This window comes from Vicugna pacos, chromosome 7, assembly GCF_048564905.1.
Source record: "Vicugna pacos chromosome 7, VicPac4, whole genome shotgun sequence".
In the NCBI taxonomy this organism is placed as follows: Eukaryota; Metazoa; Chordata; class Mammalia; order Artiodactyla; family Camelidae; genus Vicugna; species Vicugna pacos.
Genome location: NC_132993.1, coordinates 36,491,554 through 36,515,560, shown reverse-complemented (window position 1 = coordinate 36,515,560; position 24,007 = coordinate 36,491,554). Strand labels below are relative to the sequence as shown.

General features: G+C 43.2%; 1 protein-coding gene across 1 annotated transcript in view; it reads right to left on the bottom strand.

Moving 5' to 3' along the window:
* AOAH (acyloxyacyl hydrolase) overlaps positions 1 to 24,007 on the bottom strand; it is a 155,339-nt gene that overhangs the window by 81,427 nt on the left and 49,905 nt on the right. Inside the window, exons 6-11 of the mRNA XM_072964672.1 lie at positions 18,512 to 18,571; positions 12,686 to 12,756; positions 5,377 to 5,437; positions 4,174 to 4,244; positions 3,239 to 3,287; positions 1,325 to 1,373 (exon numbers count right to left, since the gene is read on the bottom strand). Coding sequence (XP_072820773.1) covers positions 1,325 to 1,373; positions 3,239 to 3,287; positions 4,174 to 4,244; positions 5,377 to 5,437; positions 12,686 to 12,756; positions 18,512 to 18,571 — 361 coding nt within the window. The remainder of the gene's footprint in view (positions 1 to 1,324; positions 1,374 to 3,238; positions 3,288 to 4,173; positions 4,245 to 5,376; positions 5,438 to 12,685; positions 12,757 to 18,511; positions 18,572 to 24,007) is intronic.

Sequence of the window (24,007 nt, the reverse complement as noted above, 5' to 3'; positions counted from 1 at the left end):
GCGGGGTGATGGAGATATCAAGGTCTCTGTGCTGCTCTATGTGTTTGGAGGTTAAGAATCACTTAATCTGATTCTGAGGCCCATCTACACAAATCACTCACCCACAGGTGATGCATGTACTCTTCCAAATCCCTTAAGATCCTGAAAGCATCAACTGATACCTCCCAGAGTCAGAGAGGACAGCCTCCTTCCCCTACCTTCAACCCCCCAAATCAAGCTGAGGATGGCCCAGCCTCATGCCAGTGGCTCCCTATCTCGGGACCTCGTGACAGCTGGCCCTTGGCCACACAGATGGGGACCGAGGAAGCCCAGGACATCAAGGAATGGCTGGGATTCGGGGACTCGGTGAGACTTCCCACAGCGACCCTAGGGCCTCACACCAGGATTCCACTCAGATCTGACTTTATTTATTTGTTAGTTTGGTAATTCATTCTTTTATTCATCCTACAAGCACTTCTAAACTGCATAACTATGTACTGGGTCTTTACATTTTCTACCCCATCCTACTCCTTTGACAGCTCAAAGACAATGAGACTTTAAGTTGATACTGAGGGCAAGGGCTGTATCACCATCGTCCATGAAAACTCAGAGCCCTTGGAACATAATAGGAATAGACATCCAGGAAATACCTGTTGAATGAACAAATTAATGAAATTCTAAATGTTAGGGGAAAGCATTGCCTAAATATAAAATGGAGCTACCATAGGGTCTTGTTTGAGACTCTTTGGGCATTACCAGGACTGTGTTTTTAGTACTATGTGGGTTGTAATAGCTTTCTCCCAGAAGTACTGGTAGCCCAGGTGTGTGTGGCATTTGGGTATTTAGAATCCAGAGCTTTTGCTCAGGTATTTTTGGGAACTCTCAAGGATACAGGGTCTCCCCCAAGTCACCCAGATATGAGTCTCTAGCCCAGTAGGCACAAGGACTCTGTCAGTACAAATCCGGACGTCTGACCTTGTAGAGTATTGAGAAGGATGTGAAAAAGATTGAAAATGATCATCTCCACTTGGTTTTTTATTTGGAAAAATGATTTCAGTGACCTGTTATCTATCTTGCAGCCTTTTTAAATATTATCATTAAAGTTTCCAATACCTCAATTAAGGAATCAATTAAACAAATTCTGTTTTGCTTTGTCTAGATTCTGCCTCGTTTTTCTATAATTTCTCTTTTTGTAATCTGTCATGAAAAGAAACATAAATTGGTCAACATTATGTTGTCACATCAGGCACTTCCTCACTTAGGTGGTCTGTTCCCTTCAATCTGACTCAGACTAGAAACTGATATTCTATTGTCATAAGGACAGTGACTTATTTACAGTTCATACCTTCACAGAATTTCTTCTCATATGGAATTCCATCTTTTGGATCAACACCCTTTAAAAGAGAAATGATGAGATTAGCAATTTGTTTTTAAATTTATGAGACATATATACAAAGTCCTTCCCAAATGGCTTTAAAAGCACAAAGGCAAAACAGTAGATAAAACCCTTTAAAATCTCTTGAGCCCTTAATCCAACAAAGCAAGTCTATGTAAGTGAGTTGGGCTTTAAGGAACTGGGGGCAGGAATAAGGACCATCTCGTAGAGTGGGCTGCAGGCCAGGGCTCTGAGTGCTGGGAGTGTCACTGAGGGCCCCTTCAGTGGCTGGGACACAGGGTCTAGCAGTCTCTGAGCAGGAGCTCTCAGTGTCCTGACACCTCCAGCACCTAAGGATTGGTGCTTCTAGAGCAGGGATTCTCAACAGGGCTGATCCCCCCTCCCCCATCTCTACCCCAAGGGACTCTGGCAATGTCTGGAGACATCTTTGGTTGTTACAGTAGGGAAGGGGGAACTACTGGCATTTAGTGGGGAGGGGCCAGCAATGCTGCTGACCATCCTGTAACTTACAAGGCAGTCCAAACCATAAAGAATGATCCCAAATGTCAATAGGATGAGACTGAGAAATCCAGAAGTGAGGTTGGGGGTCTTGACACCTTGATACCTTAAGGTCTAGGGGTAATGTCTTCTCCTTCTCATGAAAAGGCAGTGTGACTGATAATAGGGTGGGTGGGGTGGGCTATACTAGGGTACAATGTGTCTTGCTCTCCAAATCCCAGAAGCCATGTGTCCTGAAGAGAGGAAGCTATTTACAGAGACTTTCTCCTCCTTATCCAAGCAGAAAATTAGGTAACTATTCAGAGGCAATTCATCTTTTTAAAAAAATTTTTTGGGGGGGGGAGAAACTAGGTTTATTTATTTATTTTCTAATGGAGGTTTTGAATTCTAACGGAGGGATTGAACCCAGGACCTTGTGTACGCTAAGTGTGCACTCTACCACTAAGCTACACGCTCCCCCTAGAGGCAATTTATCTTGAATCTGGGGAATCTGAAATTTCAAGGCTCCTTATTTGTATGATCCCCACCTGTGTGAGTCCTGGGAGCTTTAGAGTGTTTTAGATGGAAAGGAGACGCCAGACTGCACTCAGAACAATGTTTCCACGTAAGCACTCCTGGTAAATTGGAAAAGAGGTCTCAAAAGAAACGGGCCTGAATTTCCAAGACTCCAATCATTTATTAGGATTTTTTTCTTATTCTAATTAATTATACTTTCACACATGATTTTGTATTTGGTAGTCTCTTTTTTTTTTTTTTTTGCGTAAGGACCCCTCATATCACGTAAGCTCAAGACCTCACAAAACTTGGGACCCGCTGCTGTTGCTGCCCTTAGATAACGGTTTGGTTGGCTTTTCTCCTTCCTTCCCTTTTCTTTACCTGGAAGCTGAAAATCCATTATTTATAGGGAACTGGGGCATCAGCATTAGAAGTCTCAAGATGTGGGTAGCAGGGTAACCATAGGGTAATTTCCATGCTGCCTGGGTAACCTTACAAAATGGGGGGGGGGGAGGCTACAATAAAATGGTGACAGCATGCAGTTAGCTCCAACAGCTGTTTGGGTTGCTAGAAAACTTTGCTAACACCACTCTCCAATTAATTTCACACTGTTCAAAACAGAATAAAGGGATTTAATGTGAGTAAGCAAGGCTTACAGGGGTTGTGACTGAAAGCCTCAACTCTCATTATTCATTGACACTCTTCAAGTGGGATTGGAATTCTACATCCCTCTTGCAAACAGCAGAGAGAGAGTCGCTGTAGTCTACATGTGATCTTCTTCCTTGGGTCTGACTAAAGCAAAGAGGCTGTGTGCTCTTAAGGAGGGCAGAAAGCGAGAGCACAGGGGTAAATTTGAATTTAGTTGCTTACCCAAATGCCATTACAGTTGGAATCCTGATGTGCATCCCAATTGTCTGGCCTACAAAGGAAACACCAACATTGGTCTTTGGCATACACTGTCACTCTGAATGTTAGCTTCACGAGTGAATGAATGAATGCATGGATGAATGAGTGCTACTCCAAGCATCACTGATAGACAAGAGTTTCTTCAAGGAAAAGTGCTACACTCCATTGTGTGCTGTGGCACACAGAAGCCTCTCCTGGCCTCTTTGTCATTATCTTGGCTTTGGCTGCTAGCTAGGAACTGTGAACCAAATTCAGTCTTTTCATGCTTGACTGTATTCATGGACCGTATTGTTGTGGAACAGTGCTGATGAGCATAATGAACCAATCTGCAGTCTATTTTATTTAGACAGGTGAAACCATTTAAATTGTGCCTCTAAAGTCCCAGACATCTGGTTGATTTAATGCTTCGGCACTGTAGTCACAGCCGAGATGAAGGCTGGCATATCCATTTTTGAAGTCTGGATATGACTGGCTGAACATCAGCCCGGAACTACAGTGTGACCTGGGCTCCTCGCCTTACTCCTGCTGCGAAAGGCTACTCTTCCTGGGTCCAGTGCTTCCCGTAGAACTCATGTAGGAGGCTGGATAAACATCCACCATAACCCGTCCACTCACTTATTTCTTCCACTAGACTGTAAATTCCACAAGAGGGGACCCATTTCTGTTTTGTTTACCACCCAACATGATGCAGAGTGCTTGGCAGTTAGTGTGTGCTTGACGAGCATGTCTTGGACAAATGAATGAACAAATACTGTTTTTTTTTACTGAGCTTTACTTCAGTCGGGACAAGGAGGTCCTTCCTCTCTATAAGCACCAATCCCCTAGGCTAGGGGAGATGATGCCTCCTGCCTCCTTTTCAGAAAGTCATTTTCAAAATCAGCGACCAGAGAGACTTTTACCTTCTACCCGGGTACACTGTCTTGTCTCTGTCGTTACAGTCTCTCCCTCGCCAGTGATAGCCCCGCAGTGTCTGAAATCGAACAGCACACACAGAAGGGGTTCAGTTCTGCCTTGAAATATCCACAGTGAAAGCCCATCAGACCTGTCTGAAAGGTACTGACCTTTTCAGTTTTTAATTCAAATACAGCCTAGGAACACTAGAAATCACTAAGAAAATTAAGATTAATATAATATGCTAAGACATCCTGTGTGAGGTGAAATGTAATATAGTACTAGAGCCAATCACAGGTGGTAGTGTGTGTATATGTGACTGTGTGTGTGTGTACATGTGTGTGTATGTGCTGCTGGGTGCTTGCTGCTGCTTGTGGGTGTATGGGGGTGCAGGTGTGTGAGTGTGCATGTATGTGGACATATGTGCATTTACGGGCGTGGTTATGTGAATGCATGTTTTACACACATGTGTCTGTGTATACATGTGTGTTCATGTGTGTGCGTTGCACTTTCACAAACAGCAGGACCATCCAACTCCCTGAACTTTCCCTATTAATTATCAATTTTCTCAGACCCCAAAACAATTGGTTTATTTGGTCAAATGATTAATCATTTTACTGGATAATTAAAAAAACTCAAGCCAAACTGGTTAATTGCGTGGATTTGTGATATTTTTGACATGTCTGATTTGAAAGAGTCAAGAGTCATGAGAATGTCAAACAATGTTCTCATTTCTTGCATTCCCAGTTAGAATATCTGAGATCCCACTAGCTTTGGAGAGTTTGTGACATCTATTACTTGCTTGTTGGCTTTCACAGAGAGCATCCTGACATTCTAACTGTTCTCAAACAAACACACACCCAAACACAAATACAAACACACACACACACACACATACACTTTAAAAGAGTTAAGTTAAAAACAGGTTTAAGAATTTCTGAAATAATTCACAACATACTTCAAGATAACTGTTATCCCCATGGAGAATTCTAGCTGGGAATAGCTTCAGGAAACAAAAATAGTCTAGGACAAGATCCACTTTGACAGTCCATATATTAGATACCAAAAATTCTGTAAAAATCGTAAAATGGTGTATTATCAAATTAATAATGTAGTCAAATGGCATTCAATCTTGTCTTATTAAAGGAAGGGAATTTGTAGGAAGCAATGCAGTATTTAGTGAACATCTGGTTACTCTTTAAAATACTTACTGGGAAAACACTGTATTTGTCTGAATCTACATCTTGGGATGGCACAGAATTTTGTATAGCTCTAGAAAAAAGAAAACAAAACACTTGGTGAGCTGAGAAAAAAGAAATTGTGTTTGTGAAAACAAATAGACACACTTTCAGATAGAGCTGTGTTGAGTTTATGTGACAGAAGCCCATTCTAAAAACAAAATTAAGGGTCTAAATAAAAATTTTAAAAATAAAATGAAAGCACCAGCCAAGCTGCTCATCCCTGCCCTCCACCCGACAGAACTATTTTCCCGCTGACATTTTACTTGCCCTATACTGGGGAAGTGAAATAATGAAGTGAAGTTTTAGATGGCGTGAGAAATGGGTGCTGGGGTCCCTTGGAAAGAAGGAGACTGTCTTTTTGGTCCGATCAATGAGCTCAGTATTATCGACTGTACACATTTTACACATTCTGTGATAGATGTCTTTTCTTAAGAGTCTACTCTTTGAAACCACTTATTCTAAGAATTGTGAGGCATTTCGTTGTCAGCTGGCAACTTTCACTCCCATTCGTGAGCATGGGAAACTCTGATGTGATCGATAAACAAGCAGTTCAGGCCAAAATCCTGGACACTTCCCCTGAGTGAGGACGTCCCCCGTGTCCTCACTCCCAGACTTTTCCCCGCTTCCAAATGCCAAACACTGCTTTCCCTCCAGGGAAATCACTTGCAGGGCGGCAGGGAAGTGCAGTCAGATGGCAGGCAAGGCAACTGTTGGAGCCTAGACTGTAGAGTCACACGACCTTTCACAGGATTTAGTAAGCCATCTGTTGAATTGAGGGCTTCTCAGCAGTTCTGAGAGCCTCAAGGCAAGTGAGTTCGGCCCGAGCCAGCACGGAGCCTGACTGGTAGTGTGGAGCCTGCCTCACGAACTCTGGGACGGTGGCCCCACCCGAAGGCCACGTCACAGGCCTCTTCGGAGATGATATCTCCTGTAAGACTAGGAAGTTTTCTCCCATGTGCTCATTTGACCTCTTGGATAGCGGTTTCATTTTTCTAGTTGAGAAAAGGAGGAGACACAGCGGGAGAGGGAAAGGGAGGGAGCGAGCGAGAGAATGAGCAAACCCAAATAGCCATATTTTCAGTCTGAGAAAGTGTGCTGGGTGAAAGGTCTCATTAAGGATGTCACAGGTGTTCCCTCCTACCTTTGCCATCTTTGGGATGAGAGTTTGTCCTTGAAAGAAGAAACACTTTAGTTGTCTCCAGAATTAGAAAGCCAGTTCATTAAGTCAAATTTCACCTGCTTAATTAGCTAATTAATTAAGTGGGGGGAGGTAATCAGGTTTAGTTGTTTATTGATGGAAGTGCTGGGGATTGAACCTAGGACCTTGTGCATGCTAGGCAGGCACTTAACCACTGAGCTATACTTTCTCCTCATCACCTGTTTATTTTAAAGGCTCAAAGTGATGAATCAGAGCCATACATTCTAGACACAATAGGGTATTTGGTCATTTAAAGTAGCATAAACTATTGATTAGCACAGGAAACTATATTCAATTTCTTGCAATGAGCTATAGTGGAAAAGAAACTGAAAAAATATATGTGTGTATATATATATATGTATAACTGATTCGTTTTGCTGTACACCTGAAACTAACATTGTAAATCAACTACATGACAATAAAAAATAAGAATAAAAAATAGACGATGCTGGGATAATATAAAAAAAAGTAGCATAAACCACAACTTATATCAGCTCTACAATCCCTTATTCACAAGCCCCCAAATCCAAACAGCTCTGAAAAACAAGAGTTGTATTTTATTTTCAACTTTGCAGCAAATTCATTTGGTGGCAAAACTTGACCAAAACTGATCCAAGGCAATTCATAAGCTTCACCCTACTTTGAATATTCATACATTTCACTGCCTAAATATAAACGTGTTTGATCAGGAGGTGCTGGGAGTGTTAGGTGAGTTATGGTATACGAACCATATGTTACTTTCTTAAAATCTGGGAAATGCCGAATTCCAAATCACATCTGGCTCCAAGGTTTTGGACAAAGCATTGTTGACTTTCACTATCATTACTTCTGCAAAATTTGATCTAAATCTGATACCTTGTGTAACCTTACAGGGATCTGGTTGTATGTTAAAATATTCATTCCATTCATTCATTTACTCATTCATTCCACAGGCATTTCTGGAGTCCTGCCACATGCCAGACATCATATTAGATATCAAGGATGAATATAAGATACATTTCCTGTGCCAGAAGAGCTTAATGATGGATGAGGGAAAATAATGCATCAATAAATAAATACAGCACTACCGAGAAAATGCATAAGAGGGCTGTGCACTAAAAGGAAAAACATTTCTAACTCTATACAGGGTAGATGGTGATCTTAAGGTGAAAGCTAAAGGATGGAAAAGCATTTTCAAAGCAAGAAATGGGGGACGGGTGTTCAATAGGAAGGAAAAGCTAGGGGATGCCCTGTAACATAGTTCTAGGTTCTGAAATTAGACTCCCTGGGTTTGAATCCCAGGTCTGCTTCTACTTGATATATAACCTAAGCAAAGTATTTAATCTTTGTGTACATCTGTGACCTCATTTGCAAATGGGGCCAATGTCAGTACCGGCTTCTTAAGGCTGCTGTAAAGACTAAATGAGTTGCTACATGTGAAGCATGGAAGACCTGTCCCAGGCATGTGATAAATACTCACAAAACCTCAGCTTTTTTTTTTTTATTACTATGTGCAATGCTAACAGTATTGCAAGGATGGCTTCTAGGGTTGGGCAAACAAGAGTCAGGAGTCTGCTCTTATGACATTTTGGTTTCTGGAGACATCCTGAATCCAATCCATGGACTTGCTTCAGATTTTCAGGTTCTGAGCCACACAAATGTTTCATCCAGCTATGCATGTCTGGTATTATCACCATAAACTTCCTATCCAAAAAGCACCTTTGCAGCAAACATTTTTGCCACAAACATTTTCACTGCATAACTAATTGGCCATAATGCAATTTTACCATAAAAGGTACAATGACTTGGTGATAGTTTGAGATACATGATACAAAAATTATGACAGATAATGAAGATTTGCCCCAAGAGCTGGTTTCTTATTTTGAAACACACTACAATGGAGGAGAAAGAGCCTGAGTGTCTGAAAGGGGCAGATTTGAACTCACATTTCCCATAGAACTTTGGAATGTTTATCAACAAACATGTGACAATATGCCAAGAACAATCAGCAGTACACAGGCTTTCAGAATGCAATACAAAGCTCAGGTATAAATATGCATCCTAGTATTTGGAAACTGATACCTCTCTTAACGAAGGAAGAAATTTTAGGGAAAAAGTGTCATGCTCAATGAGGAGAAGAATCAACAAGCAAAAACAAAGCGTAAAATACTGAGAATGGAAGACTTGGAAGACAAGTGCTTAGGGACAAGCCACGAATTAAGATCAGTTAGTTATTTGTGCAGTATTGCCATGAAATCTACACAGACTTTAAATACATTCAGATAGTTGTATTTTCAATGAAGTCTCCTTAATTCTGTTATTCACTTTTCATGTTTCATTATGTCCTTTTTAATGTCTCTCTTTTATCTTTCACTGTTTTATCTTTTACAGCAAAATTGCTTCATGGCTAACTAGCTATGCGGTGGAAATGTTTGCAGCAAAGATGTTTAAGGCAAAGAAGCTAACAGTGAAAATACCTAGAACCACGGTGATTGCGCTGGTTGGTGCAGCTAATCGCCTGCTTGCTGCCACCACCCCGTGACTGCCTGGGGTCTGGCTAGCAGGCTTGATCGGCGAGCAACTGTAATTGCAGCTGAATGTTTTTTGTTACATAATGGCCAGCTATTCAAGTTCAAAGTCCCTAAAATTGTGTCATGAAACTGGGGCACTACAACAAAAGAAAAATAGGGAGAATGAAATTTCCATGTGTATTAGCCTCACATTTGAGTCCGAGGCAGCACGCTGGGGCCAGAGCAGCTCTGTTTCTCTGCGTGTGGGTGTGGGATGTGTTATATGCATCTCTGCAAGATAAAGTGGGAGCAGAGAAAACCTTGGGAGGATACGCCCTACCCTGTTGACATGGCACACCTTGTGGTGGGACAGAGACTAATGTGGGTGGAAAGAGCAGGGCATGGGGAAGAAGGAACAAATGAAAAAAGACAAAAGAAAAGAATGATGAGTTACAAACACAATTAACGTAGGATATGATAGTCTGTGTGCATTTATGTGAAACAATACATATGCGGGTTCATGCATTTGGAAATTCAATAAAAAGAAGAGATTATTAAGAGAAACCCATCTGACTTACCATCGTTAAAATAAAAAATAGGCAGTGTGTAGGCGCTGTGAATTCTGATCAAAACCGCAACAACAACAACAACACAACTTGGCTGCCCCATGGTAGTAGCTGGCCAAGCCTATGGTGCTAGGCTGGAGCTGGAAAACTTCCCGTGGTGGAGACACCTCCACTGTATTTTGAAGGCATTAGACCAAATAGGATGGGGGCAGGGAGAGGCAGGGAGAGGGAAAGGCATTCTTGCTGGAGGGGACTTTATGGAAGGATTACCTGCAGGTCTGGTCGCTACCACGTGCAGACTGTGCTGGTGGGTCAGGCATTTTAAATGATCCAGAACCTACCTGCTCATCTGAAAGTGGGGCTAAGAGCCAAGGGACAGACAATATAGTGGCTCTGAGCCTGGCCTTTGTAACCAGGCTGCTGGGTTCAAGTGTCAGATTTATCCATAATTATCCCTGTGAACTTGGAACAATGACTTTACATCTTTAAAAAGGGGACAAATAAAGTGTCTGCCTATAGGGCTGCATTTACAAGGGTTCCTGGTGCACAGACAGTACCAGATAACTTTTATTTGTCATTATTATTACTAAACCACAGGTTGTTTTGAAGAATAAATGAGGCCGCATTTAAATGTGCTTTGTAAACCAGACAGCACTGAATAAATTGTGACCTGGTACAAATTATACCAGAAGCACAATGTCTTATAGGAAGAAAAAAAAGCAAAATGCTTTTGCTTTTTCATAAAAGAAGAATTTCCCTTTTAAATGGAGCCAGGAAAATCCCTCTCCAAGATGCTCTTGAATTCAGTTTTTTAAGGTGGTTCAATTGAAGAGTTGTCATTTTGGATCTTGCTGGTCCACATTTGACACAGAAAATGCAATGATGACTTCAGGAAGGAGGGGACAGCACTAGGCATGATGAAATGACTGAGGGCCTGGGGACCTGGCTGCACCTCGGCCTCCCAGCATCTTATTTCATGTCTGGTATTTCCCCTTCACTCCTCATGTCCTGATACTCTCTGCCTCCACCTCTATTCATGAAAAGGGGTGTTGACAACTGTTTCTGGGATCTAGGCCAGAACTTTGCACAGCTGGCTTGCAGGAGCTCATGGGGGCAAATGAACCAGGAAACATTTTTAATGGATCCCCAAGAGCCTCAGAATGTGGGTCAGAAGCATAGCCTCCTCCTCTCCTGAGACACTTTCACAGCAGAGGCGGGGATGTTCAGGGGATTTAGCTCCCATAAAGCTCATGAGATGAAGGATGGAGGAACATAGGAAAAGTGCCTCTGCTGTGGGTTGAATTGTGCTCACCAAAAAGATATGTTGGAGTTCTAACTACCATTCCCAACTTACTCAGAAAGAGAGTCTTTGCAGATGTTTACAAGTGAAGACGAGGTCATTAGAGTGGGACTTAATCTAATAAGACTGGTGACCTTGTAAAAGGAAAAGACAGACACACAGGGAGAAGGACCATATACGAAGATGGAGGCAGAGATTGGAGTGACATGGCATTAAGCCCAGGGATGCCAAGGATGGATGGCCACCACCAGAAGCTAAGAGGCAAGGAAGGGACTCTTACAAGGAGCAGAGTCTCAGTGGGAGCTGTCAACACCTTGCTTTCAGACTTCCAGCCTCCAAAACTGCGGGAGAAGACATTTCTGTTGTTCTAAGCCACCCCTAGGAAATGGATACTGACTATCAGTCCAGATGCGTGGCCTCACTCTCACTTCTGGCAAGTTCTCCCCTCTAACCCTTCCCAGCGAGAGCCAGGCCAGACTAGAACTGGCTCAAGTGATAGGAAGTCCCTGCAGGAGAATAAGAATAAAAGCGCCAGGGGCCAGGGCAGGGCATGGTCTCAGGAAATGTCTCACAGCGAAGGAATATTATTTTCAGTCATTAAAGCATCATCTGTACATGGAGTATCCGTGGTGCAGCTCCTGAACTAGAAGGTGGTCACTGGGGAGGACACGAACAACCAGGAGCCTCAGAACAGTGCTCTCTCACCAGGTCTCAGGCCAAAGAGTCTGAATTTTAAAAACTTTCTAAATGAGTCTATTATACCTTAAGCTTAGATATGGGAAAACTGAGGCTCAGAGACGTTATGCGGCTCAAGTCCTCAAAGCTGGCTCCAGAGGTGGCATCGCGCAGGAGCCAAGAATATGGATGTTTCCAAAGAACAAGTGGGGTTCAGTATACCTGGGGGTGTGTCTTGGGTCCTCGTGGCTGGGAGAAGTCAATTCTTTAAGACTCAGTTTCCTTCTCTGTGAAATGGGAATAATAATAATCCCCACTTCATGGAGTGCAGCCCTCAGTGCAGAAACGTACTGGAAGCTCAGCATCTGGCCCCTAGAACAGCGGCCGTGCACTGCCTGGCAGCAGGACCACTGCACTCACTCGAGTGGAAGGTGGAACTGATGCTATTTTGCCTCTTAGGCCAGCGTGCCTCTCGGGACACTGCTGCATCTTTTAATGTTTTGGACAGTGATTACTATGACATCCAGCATAACATCAGTCTCAGGGCAGAGCTGGAGTGTGGGATTTTAAACTGAGACAGAAGGGTTTGGGAACTCTGGAAAGCGTCTCTGCATTTGGAACCCTGTTCACATGTATCAGAGTTAGATTTTTAGATAACAGTTTGGGCTCTTTCCAGCCTTGTGAGTGCCTTTCACAAAAGATGCTCGAAGAGTCCCTGTCATGACGAGTGGCCAACCTTGTCTGCATCTTACACAGCAAGGAGGGGCTGTCCCTTGGCCACTCAAAAGTCTCACCGGCAGGCAGGCTGCATTCCAGCCCGAGATGTAAATCGGGCTTGGAGGTTCAAGATGCTGGTATTCAGTTTATTCCGAAAATGATTTGTTCTGAGCTGATTTGTCTTCTAGTTTCTGTGCATGTCATGAGCAAGAAACACTTTCACCTCCAGGAAGAAGCCTTTTAACTTTGAGGATATTTTAGTCACTAGAAAACAGGGACTTTCAGAGATGCTCTCCCCTGCCAGTGCTCAGGAAGGGAGAACTTGTGTACTTACGATTTAATCTTCTGACAGATCTTGGCCAAAAACGGGAGTGAACAAATATCAGAACCACTTCGGGAATATGTCTGGAGGAAAAAAAAGAAAAACAAAAAGAGTTGTTTCGTTCAAGAAATGGTTCTCCAACTTCTAAAGACCCTTCCTCTCCTCTTGGCTCCACAGTCTGGATTTCTCGACTCTTCTTCCTCCAGAATCTGGGCCATCTTACTTAACTAAATTTATCTCTTGTTCCTGACCCCATACTCAGTCATCCGGACCCTGTGCCTTTGTTCATGCTGGATCCTCAGGCTGAAGGCTCCCCATCTCTCCCCCCAGCCAGCTAGTCCCACCTTCTCCTCTTCTCCATCTTCTTCCCGAAAGGGTCGGGCCCACCTTAGTCCATTCTACTCAAATGACTTTCCTCTCCTTGCTGTACTAGGTGCAGGATTTTAAAAATATCTTTTTTTCAAATAAACATTTGGAACATTCAACATTTTCAAATAAACTAATTCCATCCTGTTATGAGGTAAAGTGAAGACTAATAGGAGAGACACAGCTTAGGAAGGAGGAGGAAGGTAGGCCCCTTCCCTGGGGGCTGGGGGGAGGGCAGGAGAGGTGTGCAGCCGAAGCCCTTCAAAGCTTCATGAGCAAAGGGATTTCAGACAGCAGTTTCCATGAGACTCTAGCTGTGGGATAAATTAAAAGCCCTGGCTTTTTACTAAGTAGGGCTTTTAGAAAGATTGTGGTTTCCGCGCTCAGACAAAAGAAAAAAAAAAACAATAAGGTAGAAAAGTTAGGAACCAGCATTTATCCACGAAGGGAGGGATCGACAGGGATCCCCTGCTTTTCAAAAGTTCACTTTACGTCACTTCGCTTCTGTGAAAGACCGACGTTAGTACCTATTTTCATCAACTGAAAGAAATCTGAAGAGGATTTTCACTCTTACAAAAAAAGGAGAAAAGTAAAAACAGTGTTTATCATTTGTTCTGCAGGAGCCAGTATAGCGGCAGTGCGCACCCCGAGCAGGGAGCACGGCACTGCCCAGCCCTTGCCCGGGACCATACTCAGCATCTCAGCATCAGGCTGCCACGGCTTTGAGCTGTGTCTCTGGGCCTCTGTGCTTGATCTCGATTTATTTCGTGCATCTGTAGCAAGACTGTCCTAAGGTAATTGCTTCTTAGCCTTAGGAAAGATTCCATAGGAATGCTCTACTTTCGGGTATCCGGGAACCTGTAGTGATTCCTGCCAGCGCCAAGAGTCCTTCAGATGGCTGTAAGTTGTGTGAACAGCTGGCAATATTTTGATCCTGGCAAAAGCTAACAGGCAACCTTTTTCTTGGTTATAAATGAGAGCTTTAAGGATCTTCGTGATGTAGGATGAGAACCATCCTGACTAGCACCCGCATCTACATGCAAGATGGGGAGGCAGAAGAGGCTGTCATTGTCTCATGGAGCTCACTGCCTAGCGGAGTGCAGGAGCGGACAGCCCAGCTCTTACCACACTCTGTGGGGTCTGCAGTGGTCCAGGCGTTGTGACTCTCTAGGAACTGAAGGAGGAGGCAGGCGATGATCCAGAAGTCATGAAGGAAGGGAGAGACAGATGCTCTATGCTTTGCAACTTCAAATGCAGTTTTCAGACTTGATACAAATGTAATTCGGATCCACCCTGATCTACTGAATTGGAAAGCCTGAGGCAGTTCCTGGGAATCTGTGTTTTCATAGCGTTCAGGTCATTCCGACGCTCACGAAGGTCTGATAACCACTGCCCTAGGTCCGACCTGACAAAAGTGTCGTCACAAACCAGGAGCACTAATGTCGTCTGGGGACTGTTAGAAATAGAGTCTAAGGCCCCAAGGCCGACCTGTTGAACCAGAACCTGCATTTGGACAAGGTCTCACATTGTCGGAGTGCACGCCAAAGCTGGAGAGGCACGGCTCTGCGCAGAGGGGCACCCCGCACAGTGCTGTGGAGGATGAGCAGGGCTGGCGTCTTCGAGGACCGCCAAAAGATTCAACCCGGCTGGAGTGTAAGGAACTGTGAGAACATGGTAAACCATGGGAGACAGGCATTAGGACAAGCCTAGGGTGCTGCATGTGTTACACTGAGGGCAGTGGGGAATCCTTGAAGGTGTTAAGCAGAGGGATCATATCTGTATTTCAGAAAGGTATAACTGAAGGTGACTTGAAGGGCTGGAGGAGGCAAGATGGAGTGGGGAGACTTGTGGGCAGGTCTGATCCCCTGCCAACTGGTCTAAGGACCTCCAGGCCTGATTCTAGGGTTTCTAACGTCAGCACCACTGCTGAGTAATTCTTTGCTGTGGGCCTGTCCTGTGCATTGTAGGATGTTTAGAAGCACATCTGGCATTTAGCCACTATATGCCAGCAGCCCCTAAATGTCTCTAGGCATTGTCAAATGTCGTCAGGGGAAGAGATGGGAGGACAACATTGCCACTGGTTGGGAACCACTGATGAAAGGTAGGAGGAGGGGGATGGTGGTGAAAAGAAGGGGTGTTCAGACCTGGTAACTGACTGAGATGAGCAGTATAGACAGACACACTGTACAACAAACGCCGGCATGCAATGATACCAACGTTGGTGGCAGTTTGGAAATAGAGATACATGCTGAGACCCAGAGCTCAAAGTCAGGTTGCATTTGAATGTTCGCGCTACTTCTTTTAATATTTACTTCAGTCTGAAGGCCTTGGTCTAATTAAGTTAATGGCGATGTAAACTTTAACACTGATGATAACCAACACAACAAAAAATTTATATGGGCAGCCTGACAACTATTACACAAGAGGTGCAATGGAGTAAAATGTTCTAACTGCACAGCTGTTCACTGTCAAAATTCAGCCTGAAGGCTGCAACCATCTTTGACATTCATTGTGCAGAAACTGGATCTAGGATGTGGGCTGTAGATGATGTAAGTTGTCCAGGGACCCCCAGAACTCCTTCTGTTGAAGATACAGGTTTCTGGAAGATCATCCAGTCTTTTCATCACACAGTATAAGAAAGACTAACCTCTTCTTGTAATTTACTTGCAAAGAGAACTTAGACGGACACAGTGCAGCACTGCAGAAGTCCTAGCCTGCATGTTTGACAGCCCGTTACTTTCAATTCGAACCTTACTAGACAGAGGCAAAATGTGGGCTGTTATTAACTCAGCAATGGATTTAAAATATCACATCTCGCTGTATGTAATCACATCTAAAATGAAAGTCTCAAATCCAGGCTGTCCCTGGGCACAGAAGTCATGCAGCATCTTCGTTTTGCCATCGGTTTAACCAGCTTCTGCAGGCATCTGCAGCTTTCCCACCTCAGGATGTTAAATGACTACAGAACAACAAGCAGGGGTTGAATAAAGGAAAAATGTGGGGACTGGGATAAGCAGAGGGTCAAAGGAGAAGGGCAAGCATCCTTCCGTACAGAGCCAACTTAAAATTGAATCTGCTTGAGGAAGTGCTTTTCAGCCCTTGTTGTATATTACTTGAATTTAACTTGGATTAAATTTTACTTGGGGCCATCTTGAATAGCAGCAATTTTTAAAAGCTTTACAGATGGTTCTTTTGGGTAGGTAGGTTTGCGATCAGGGCCATCACATTCGGCTGTCCAGGTTGTGCACTGCATGATTCTAATATCCACGTAGCCTGTGAGGCAAATGGTGCTTCCTGAAGTTCAGCGCTGAGGAGGTCTGGTTGAGAGCTACTGGAATAGTGGAAAGGGGAGAAGCTTGGAGGAAGCTAATTCTGGAATTAAAGGATGGGTTTCTCACTTCCTAGCTATTTGGAGTGAGTGAATTACTTATCTGTAGTCCTCTCATTTGTAAAGCGAGGTTGATAACGAAAATATGCTATCTACTTTGTAGGAGTTTTCATGAGAATTAAACTGATGCCATAACTCAGATACACTAAACCCTTAGATGCTCAGTGCTCTGCCAAATCCATGAAACCTTCCCATGAGCAGCCTCTCAGGGCCTCCTTGAGATGCAGATCTTCTCTGGAACGTCTCATTCCCTTCAACAGTGCTTAACTCTTCCCCAGTCTCGATTACCATCTGACAGGTAGTGCTGAAATGATATGCAACCTATGTGTGTTTCTTTCTGCATCCTGGCCAGGTCTGCAGTTATATCAGCCATCACAATGGAATTAATTGTAGCCAATATCCTCTGAGCAGTTTTTCAAAGATGCTTATATTTGCATTTCCTGATTATTTTCTCCTTGATAGCCTTAATCTAGAGAGTAAATAAATTGGAAGAGGTTTTTGAGAAGTTTTTTTTAAAATTGCTAAATTGTTCAGTTGATTTTCTTTCTTTCTTTTTCTTTTTTTTTTTTTTTTTTGGCTTCTTGCAAGGAATGATTGGAATCTTGCCCCATGAATTATGCTTGCAATTCGGGTGACAGAAATGAAAAATTGTAAAATCCTAATTAGTCTTTGAGTTAATGCCAAGGCAGTTTGCGCTAGTGAAGTAAACAATGCCCTGAGAATAAGTTTTTAAATGCAAATTGAGAATGAGAAAAAAACCGTATTATTTCCAGTTCTGTTTAGAGTTCTGAAGGTGGTGGTCGAGGGCTCCATGAGATGTTTCAATTTCGTGTTCAGTGGCTTAAGCAGATTAGCAGAACCAGCTATCGTCAGCCTTTAATTACTCACTGAAATACATAATAGTTGGCAATGCAGACATTGTGATTGATTAATCGGTTCTGTAGAGATGCCTGCTTATCAGCCTTGTACATCAAAACCCACGTGCCTCCCACAAGTAGGGTTGCCAAATAAAATACTGCACTGGACATATTTATATTAAAAATTATTCATTGTTTATCTGAAATTCAAATTTAATTTGCCTTCCTCCATTTTTATCTGCTAAATCTGGTAAACTGAGCCAAGCGGAATTTTCCTTCCCTTTATTTCTATGTTGCCAAATCAATACTATCTTGAATGTATTGCGTCAGGTGAAGGGTGAGTGGGCCAGTAGGGAGAAGCCAAAGGCAGGCCATGACCTCTCATCTCTGATGAATGCTCCCTTCCTGCCAAGACCGTAAGCACTGAGGCGGACACCATTCTTTAGAGGTTTACCTTTCTGCTTCCTTTTCAAGTGGGGCTGACTGGCAACTAGGACCTAAGTCAAATATCTGGCTTATTGATAACTAACTTGAACTAAGTATTCTACCTGCAGAATAAAACTGTGATTGCAAAAGGGACATATTAGGGCAAGGGAACACTAATGGCGATGGTTTTAGGTAGCATTTTATTGAGTGCTTGGTAAGTCCCAGGTATGACACCAGGTACTTCATGCACATCAACTCTTAGTCCTCATGTCCAGGTTTGAGAAAGGACACTGCCATTGTCTCCATCTCACTGACAGGAGAACTGAGGCTCAGCCTAGGTCACATGTTTAGAAAGTGGAGGGGTAGAAGGATACAGCCTCCTCCAAAATGATCCACTGGAAGGCAGCAGTTTTCAACAGTGAGTGCCAGAGGACATTTGGCAATGTCAGGAGACATTTTTGTTTGTCATGACTGGGAAGGGGTGGATGGTGCTGCCAGCCTCTAGTGGGTAGAGGACAGGGATGCTGCCGAACTTCCTACAGCACCCAGGACAGTGCCTACAACAAAGGAACACCCAGCCCCAAATGTCACCAGTGCGGAGGCTGAGAGACACTGCTGTAGAGAGAAAGGAGGAGGACAACACAGGAAGGAGCTTGTACTCCTACTTCAATCCCAGTTCAACTGTGACATGTTATGGGCTTGCATCCGGAGTAGCCCCTGGCCTTTGGAGTGAGAGAGCAGGGGCCAGGGGAAGGTGAAGGTGCGGGAAAATGCCGGCACTGCCCCCTGTCGGTTGCTTACCAGAGTTGGGGATTTCTTGACAATCTGTCTTGCTGTCTCTAGTGTAAATTTCCATGGCTCCTATAAAAACAAAGTTAGACAATATTACAACTTGCGTTCCATCTTTCCTTTCTCTGTCTTCTGGAAAATTAGGCTTTCTAAGTTTCTAAGTTTGTAATAAAGGAATTATTCCATAACCTTGTGACAAAATAATTTACAAGCAGGCCATTTCATGTTAATAACTCTCTTTCTTAAGGGATTTGCTCTGTGCCAGATGCCATGCTAAGCACTTCGCAAATATTATCTTATTTAATCTTCACAGCAGCTCTCAGCGATATGACCTTTTTATAGATGAGGAAATTGAGACCCAGAAAAGCTAAGAAACTGGTTGAAAATCGCAGAGCCAGTGTCTGGCAGAGACACCATCTAAACCTCTGTCTTTCTGCCTGCTCTGCTTCGCTTCTTTCTCTCACTACCTCGTCCTTGGGCCTGAAAGCCCCAGGGCAGGAGGTGGTGGACAGTCAATCTAAGTGCCTTGTGCCTCAGGACTGAAGAATGGCTGACAGCTACCACTCAAGTTAAAACTCCATCTCTCTGTTCCTTTTCTCTTCTCTTGGTTTGTACATTCCCATTTTTGAGCATCCAAGGACATCTTCTGAGCTTACATTGCAAGTATGAAGGGTTAGCTGAGCACCACCATTAACTGTTACGGAATTCCGTCTTTGCGTATTTGTGGGACAATTGGGAGAAAAGTAACCTGGGGCAGGGGTGGGGGACGGGGGATGAGGAGTATTTGCTCCCAGCACCGCTTCCCAGAGCTTTTGTCCCCGATCGGTCCAGTCCTAGCCATAGTCCTCCCCAGGCTGCCCCTTGGACGGCCCTAGTACAGCAAGGGGGACAGTTTACACACCTGGGTTCAAATTCCCGCTCTGTTGCTCACTAGCTGTGCATCCTTGAGCAAGTGACCCTCTGAGCCAGAATTCCTTGACATGTAAGAAAGCTCTACACAGAAAACAAACTGTGGGTACCAGGGGGAAAGTCAGGGAAAGGGCTAGATTAAGAGTTTGATACATATTACTATATATAAAATAGATAAACAACAAGGACCTACCGTATGACACAGGGAACTATATTCAATTTCTTGTAATGAGCCATAATGGAAAGGAAACTAAAAAAACATAAATGTATGTATGTATGTGTATAACTCAATCACTTTGCTGTACACTTGAAACCAACATTGTGAATCAACTAAGAATAAAAAATAAAGAATAAAAAAAGAATGAAAAATAAGAACAAAAAATAGAGAAAGCTCTGTTTTTACCATTTGCAACATGGGAATTATAGCTATCAACTTCATACGGTGTTGTGAGGATTACAGGACATCATTCATGTCATGCTTTGAGCCCAGGTCCTGCTCTGGTAACCCCCTGCTCAGTAATTGACAAGCTGATCAGAAAAGCTTTGTCCATTCTGATTAGCTGGCCACAGGGCCAAAACAGTTCATTACAACCCTCATTTTAAAAACATCAATGTCTTTAACAGAAAGACGGCTTAGGGAATGGCCCCAGTCAAACTGACCTTATTGACTGCAATTCTGGCCTTTTCTTAAAACTTTGACAAATCTTGGAAATTCTTCTATTGTATCAAGCAAGTATTTCTGGCAGGGTCATTATAAGACACTAGATCTAGGTGCGAATTTCTGTTATGGTGCCCTTTCTGGCTGCCCTTGCAGCTGAAAGTTCATTCTCCACAATCTTAAAACCTGAAGGTGGAGTTCCTCTGCCTTAATTACGGGACCCCTGCTTCTCTGCTTCAGAAATACCTTTTGCATTCTAAGGCCCATCTCAAGCAACTACAGGGCCTAGCACAGTTCCTGCTACACAGCAGGTGCTCAATAGATACAGAAATAAAAGTGGAAGAGGACATTTATGATCTTGTGCTAGGCAAAAGATTTTACACACACAGAAAAAAGATCCTGCAAAGAAACATGCCGTCATGATTCTTGGTGATAACTTTTTGCTTTTGGTTCTTGTCTGTGTTTTCTACATTTTCAATAATGAGTACAAATCCAGCATCAAAGACTTTTAAAAAAGGAGCTGAATACATTTTGCCCTGTTTCTTATTGAAATAGAAAAATGGTTTGTTCACAGCCCAGGGATGTGGTAAGGACCTCAGGGATCTGCTGGTGAGCAGACATCCCTGCCCTCCCAGAGGTTCTGGGAGGGCAGAGAGAGAGACCAGAACAAGTACAGTAAGCACAGGAAGCAGAGAGAGGGCCTTAGCAATGTCTTTTTAGGAGAATCCACTTGGATCTATTTTAGAGAACTGATCTGATTTTAATCCAGCTCAGTTTTCTTGAGGGATCAATGTTTAGTGAGGGATAAAGACAAGCAAAATAAATAAACAAATAAAAAGAAGTTGGCAAGGGCTGCTCCAAATGCCTTCTGACCCCTTAGCTCCAGGCTGGACTGATGCTCCCGGGGTGCTCCCTGGAAGGTCAAGGCCAGGTCCATCTGGACTTGGTTTGACCAGAGCACCACTTTCTCCTATAGTTCAAGTGCAAGAATACCAACATAAAAAGATCACAAGTGCTTTATACAAATGCTTTGGTAGAACTAAATCCTACGTGTTGGAAATAGCCAATGGAGGACACAATGGAACGCAGGTATCATGACAGACCAGCAAATTCCACCCAAAAGCCAGATGTGCCACTACGTGATTAAAACTTACAAGCAGAAGAGCTTCCTGCTTTTGTCTTCCTACTTAATGGAAATTGCCCCAAAGTCCTTTTGGTCCTTTTCTCTTAACTCTTCTAGTCTCCTTATACTGGAGTTATTTGTGTCTCTAGTGGGCAGTCAAGCCCTCAGGGATAGCTTCTTTCAAATCTTGCTCCATTTGTAAATGCCGTTGAATTTGGGGGTGAGGAACAACCTCTCCTGATAAACTTCTAGAGAAGATCTGGAGTCGATCAGTGATCTCAACACCTGCCCCCCGTGAATTCCTGCTCTTCGACAATAAAAACCCCCCGCGTCTAAAATCATCATTTCACGTCCCGCAGGCTTTCTCCTTCGTGGGAGCCTGTCACTGCTGTCAAAGTATGACCTGAACAAAAAGCACTTTCTGTAATTTTCAAATCTACTCCTGCTCTAAGTGATAGCAGAGAACTCGATCACTTACAAGTGTTTGCTGTAGAAACTCATGCCTAAAAATACTATTTTTCTTTATTTCCTTCACTCCTAAGTGTACCAGAATTCTGGTACATATCCCAGAACCTGAGAAGGCCCAAGTTGTGAAAGCATCTTGTCCAATCACCAACGCTCCTGAATGTCAAGGGAAATTGTGTTGAGTTCTGGAACATCCCCTGTGCACTATACTCGCTGCATGTTTCCCACTGTGTCAACACAGTGCAGCGGCCTTTGGCTGGAACATTTGGATGTTTGGGAAATGGCCTTTCTAAATAGTATTCCTTACCACCGAGTGCCTCAAACCTTTGAATATGCTAATGTGCGCTGTGGCTGTCCCAGCAGGGCATTCAGTTTACAGATTTCTCAAACTTTTAAAACTTAAAACTTAACGACAATTTTCTTTTCTAGCACAGCTATTAACCGCTCCCAGAGCAGGAGTAAAAGCAAGGGTTTTTGTGTCAGACAGGTCTGAACTGAACATGGATTGTGCCAATTTATTGGCTCTGTGACTTTGGGCAGGTTATTAATCCACTCGAAGCCTCAGTTACCTCGTCTATAAAAGAGGGATAATAGTAATCATTACTCAACACTTTCCTCATTGCAGACTTCTCACAGTTTGCTGTCAACCTTCTCTCCCAGGTTATAAAACCCTTGATGAGAAGGATTGTCTCATTCATTATTATGTCCCTAATATATAATTCATGGTACAACACAGACACACAGTATTTGTGGAACGAATGAATAGAATGAATGATTACACGAAGAAATGACTGCCTGAATGAATATTTCTTTCTCCTTTCATTATCAATCATACACTTGTGACTACACTTGTCCCTGGGTTACATGAATATCCACACAGGTGTGCTTAGGTTCTTGGCATAAAGAGCCAAATCTCTCCCCTGACTGTGTGACACTTTGCATTAAGCCATCCACACTCCATCTGAGCTATACTCGCCGTTCCCTCCAGCCTTGATGACCTCATACGTCATTACCTAGCTTGTGTTAAAATTTTAGACTTACTTCATTCTTGGAAAACAGCGTGGCAGTGGTGGGGAAGGTAATGGGAGTCCAGAGACATGGACCATCATCTCTGCTTGCAGATGACCATGATTCAATTATATAACCTCTGGGAATCTGTTTTCTATCTGTTAAATTGGATATAAGGACTCATAGACATTTATTAAAGCTAACTTGTTTGCTTGTCTTGATGACAAGCAACGGGGGCAAATTATAAGCAACATGAAATAAAGATAATTGCCCTCTCTCCTTGGTAACTTTTTCACTGTCAGCAACCTAGTGTTTGACCCATCATTTCTAAAGCATAAGGACCACAATTCCATCTTCCAGAAAATTAAAACTTCAAAATGGAGGGTGCTCCTGTAATCAGTGGTTGGAGAGAAAGCTGGTGAATAGACTGTGGGCTGGATATAAACCTCTTCTGGCTGGAAGTCGTACCGATGTTTACGACTCAGCTGGAGCAATCATCTGGGGCAGAAGCAGATTCTCCATCAACGATGAGGGGCTTGGTTCTGGAAGTGCTCATTTGATCCTGCAATTTGTTCTGGCCAAATCTTTTCAGCTCCTCATTACTTTCTCCCTTTGATTGTAGTGTTTCCCTATTCCAGCTTCAAATCTCCTCCAGAGTCTATTTAACACTCTCATGAGTGAATTGTAGAGGAAGTCATCACACAGGCTCACAGAGATATACACCCTGAGCCAAGGGACTTATAGTCTAAAGAATCACAGATATGTATATTGGACTTCTGTACTCAAGGACATGGGAAATTCCCAGGACACCACGGCATGGTTCCCTAGCAGTCTACAAAAGGGGAGAGGCCAACGCTTTGCTTGATTGTCAGGGCACATAGTGTGGCATACACCCATGGTGGCTTTACACATATAAGTTTTTATCAAATAGTAGCACATCTGGCCTTTGGGTGGAATTTGCTGGTTATTATTTTATCTGCATTCTACTATAACATACAGAAGCATTTTCCAATATGTATGATTTAGCTCCACCAAAGCCCAATTTGATTTTCATGTTCAGACATTTCCCAGCTTTACGACTTAAAGATGTAGAAAAAATGAAGTCAGTTCATGTTACTTTCTTCTTCCAAAAACAAAAAATAAAGCAAAACAAAAGATATAGCCCCCACTTTTAAATGCATTCCCTTGTATCACTGAATGACTTTTCTTCCTACATATTTTACCATTAGCTTAGTTTCCTCCTTTTCTTCTCCCAGGCCAATTTCGCACTATAGAGTTATTAGTATCATCAGTGCATTTAGTCACACTGTCTCTATCCTTTTCTCCAGGCAACACCTTTTGAAAA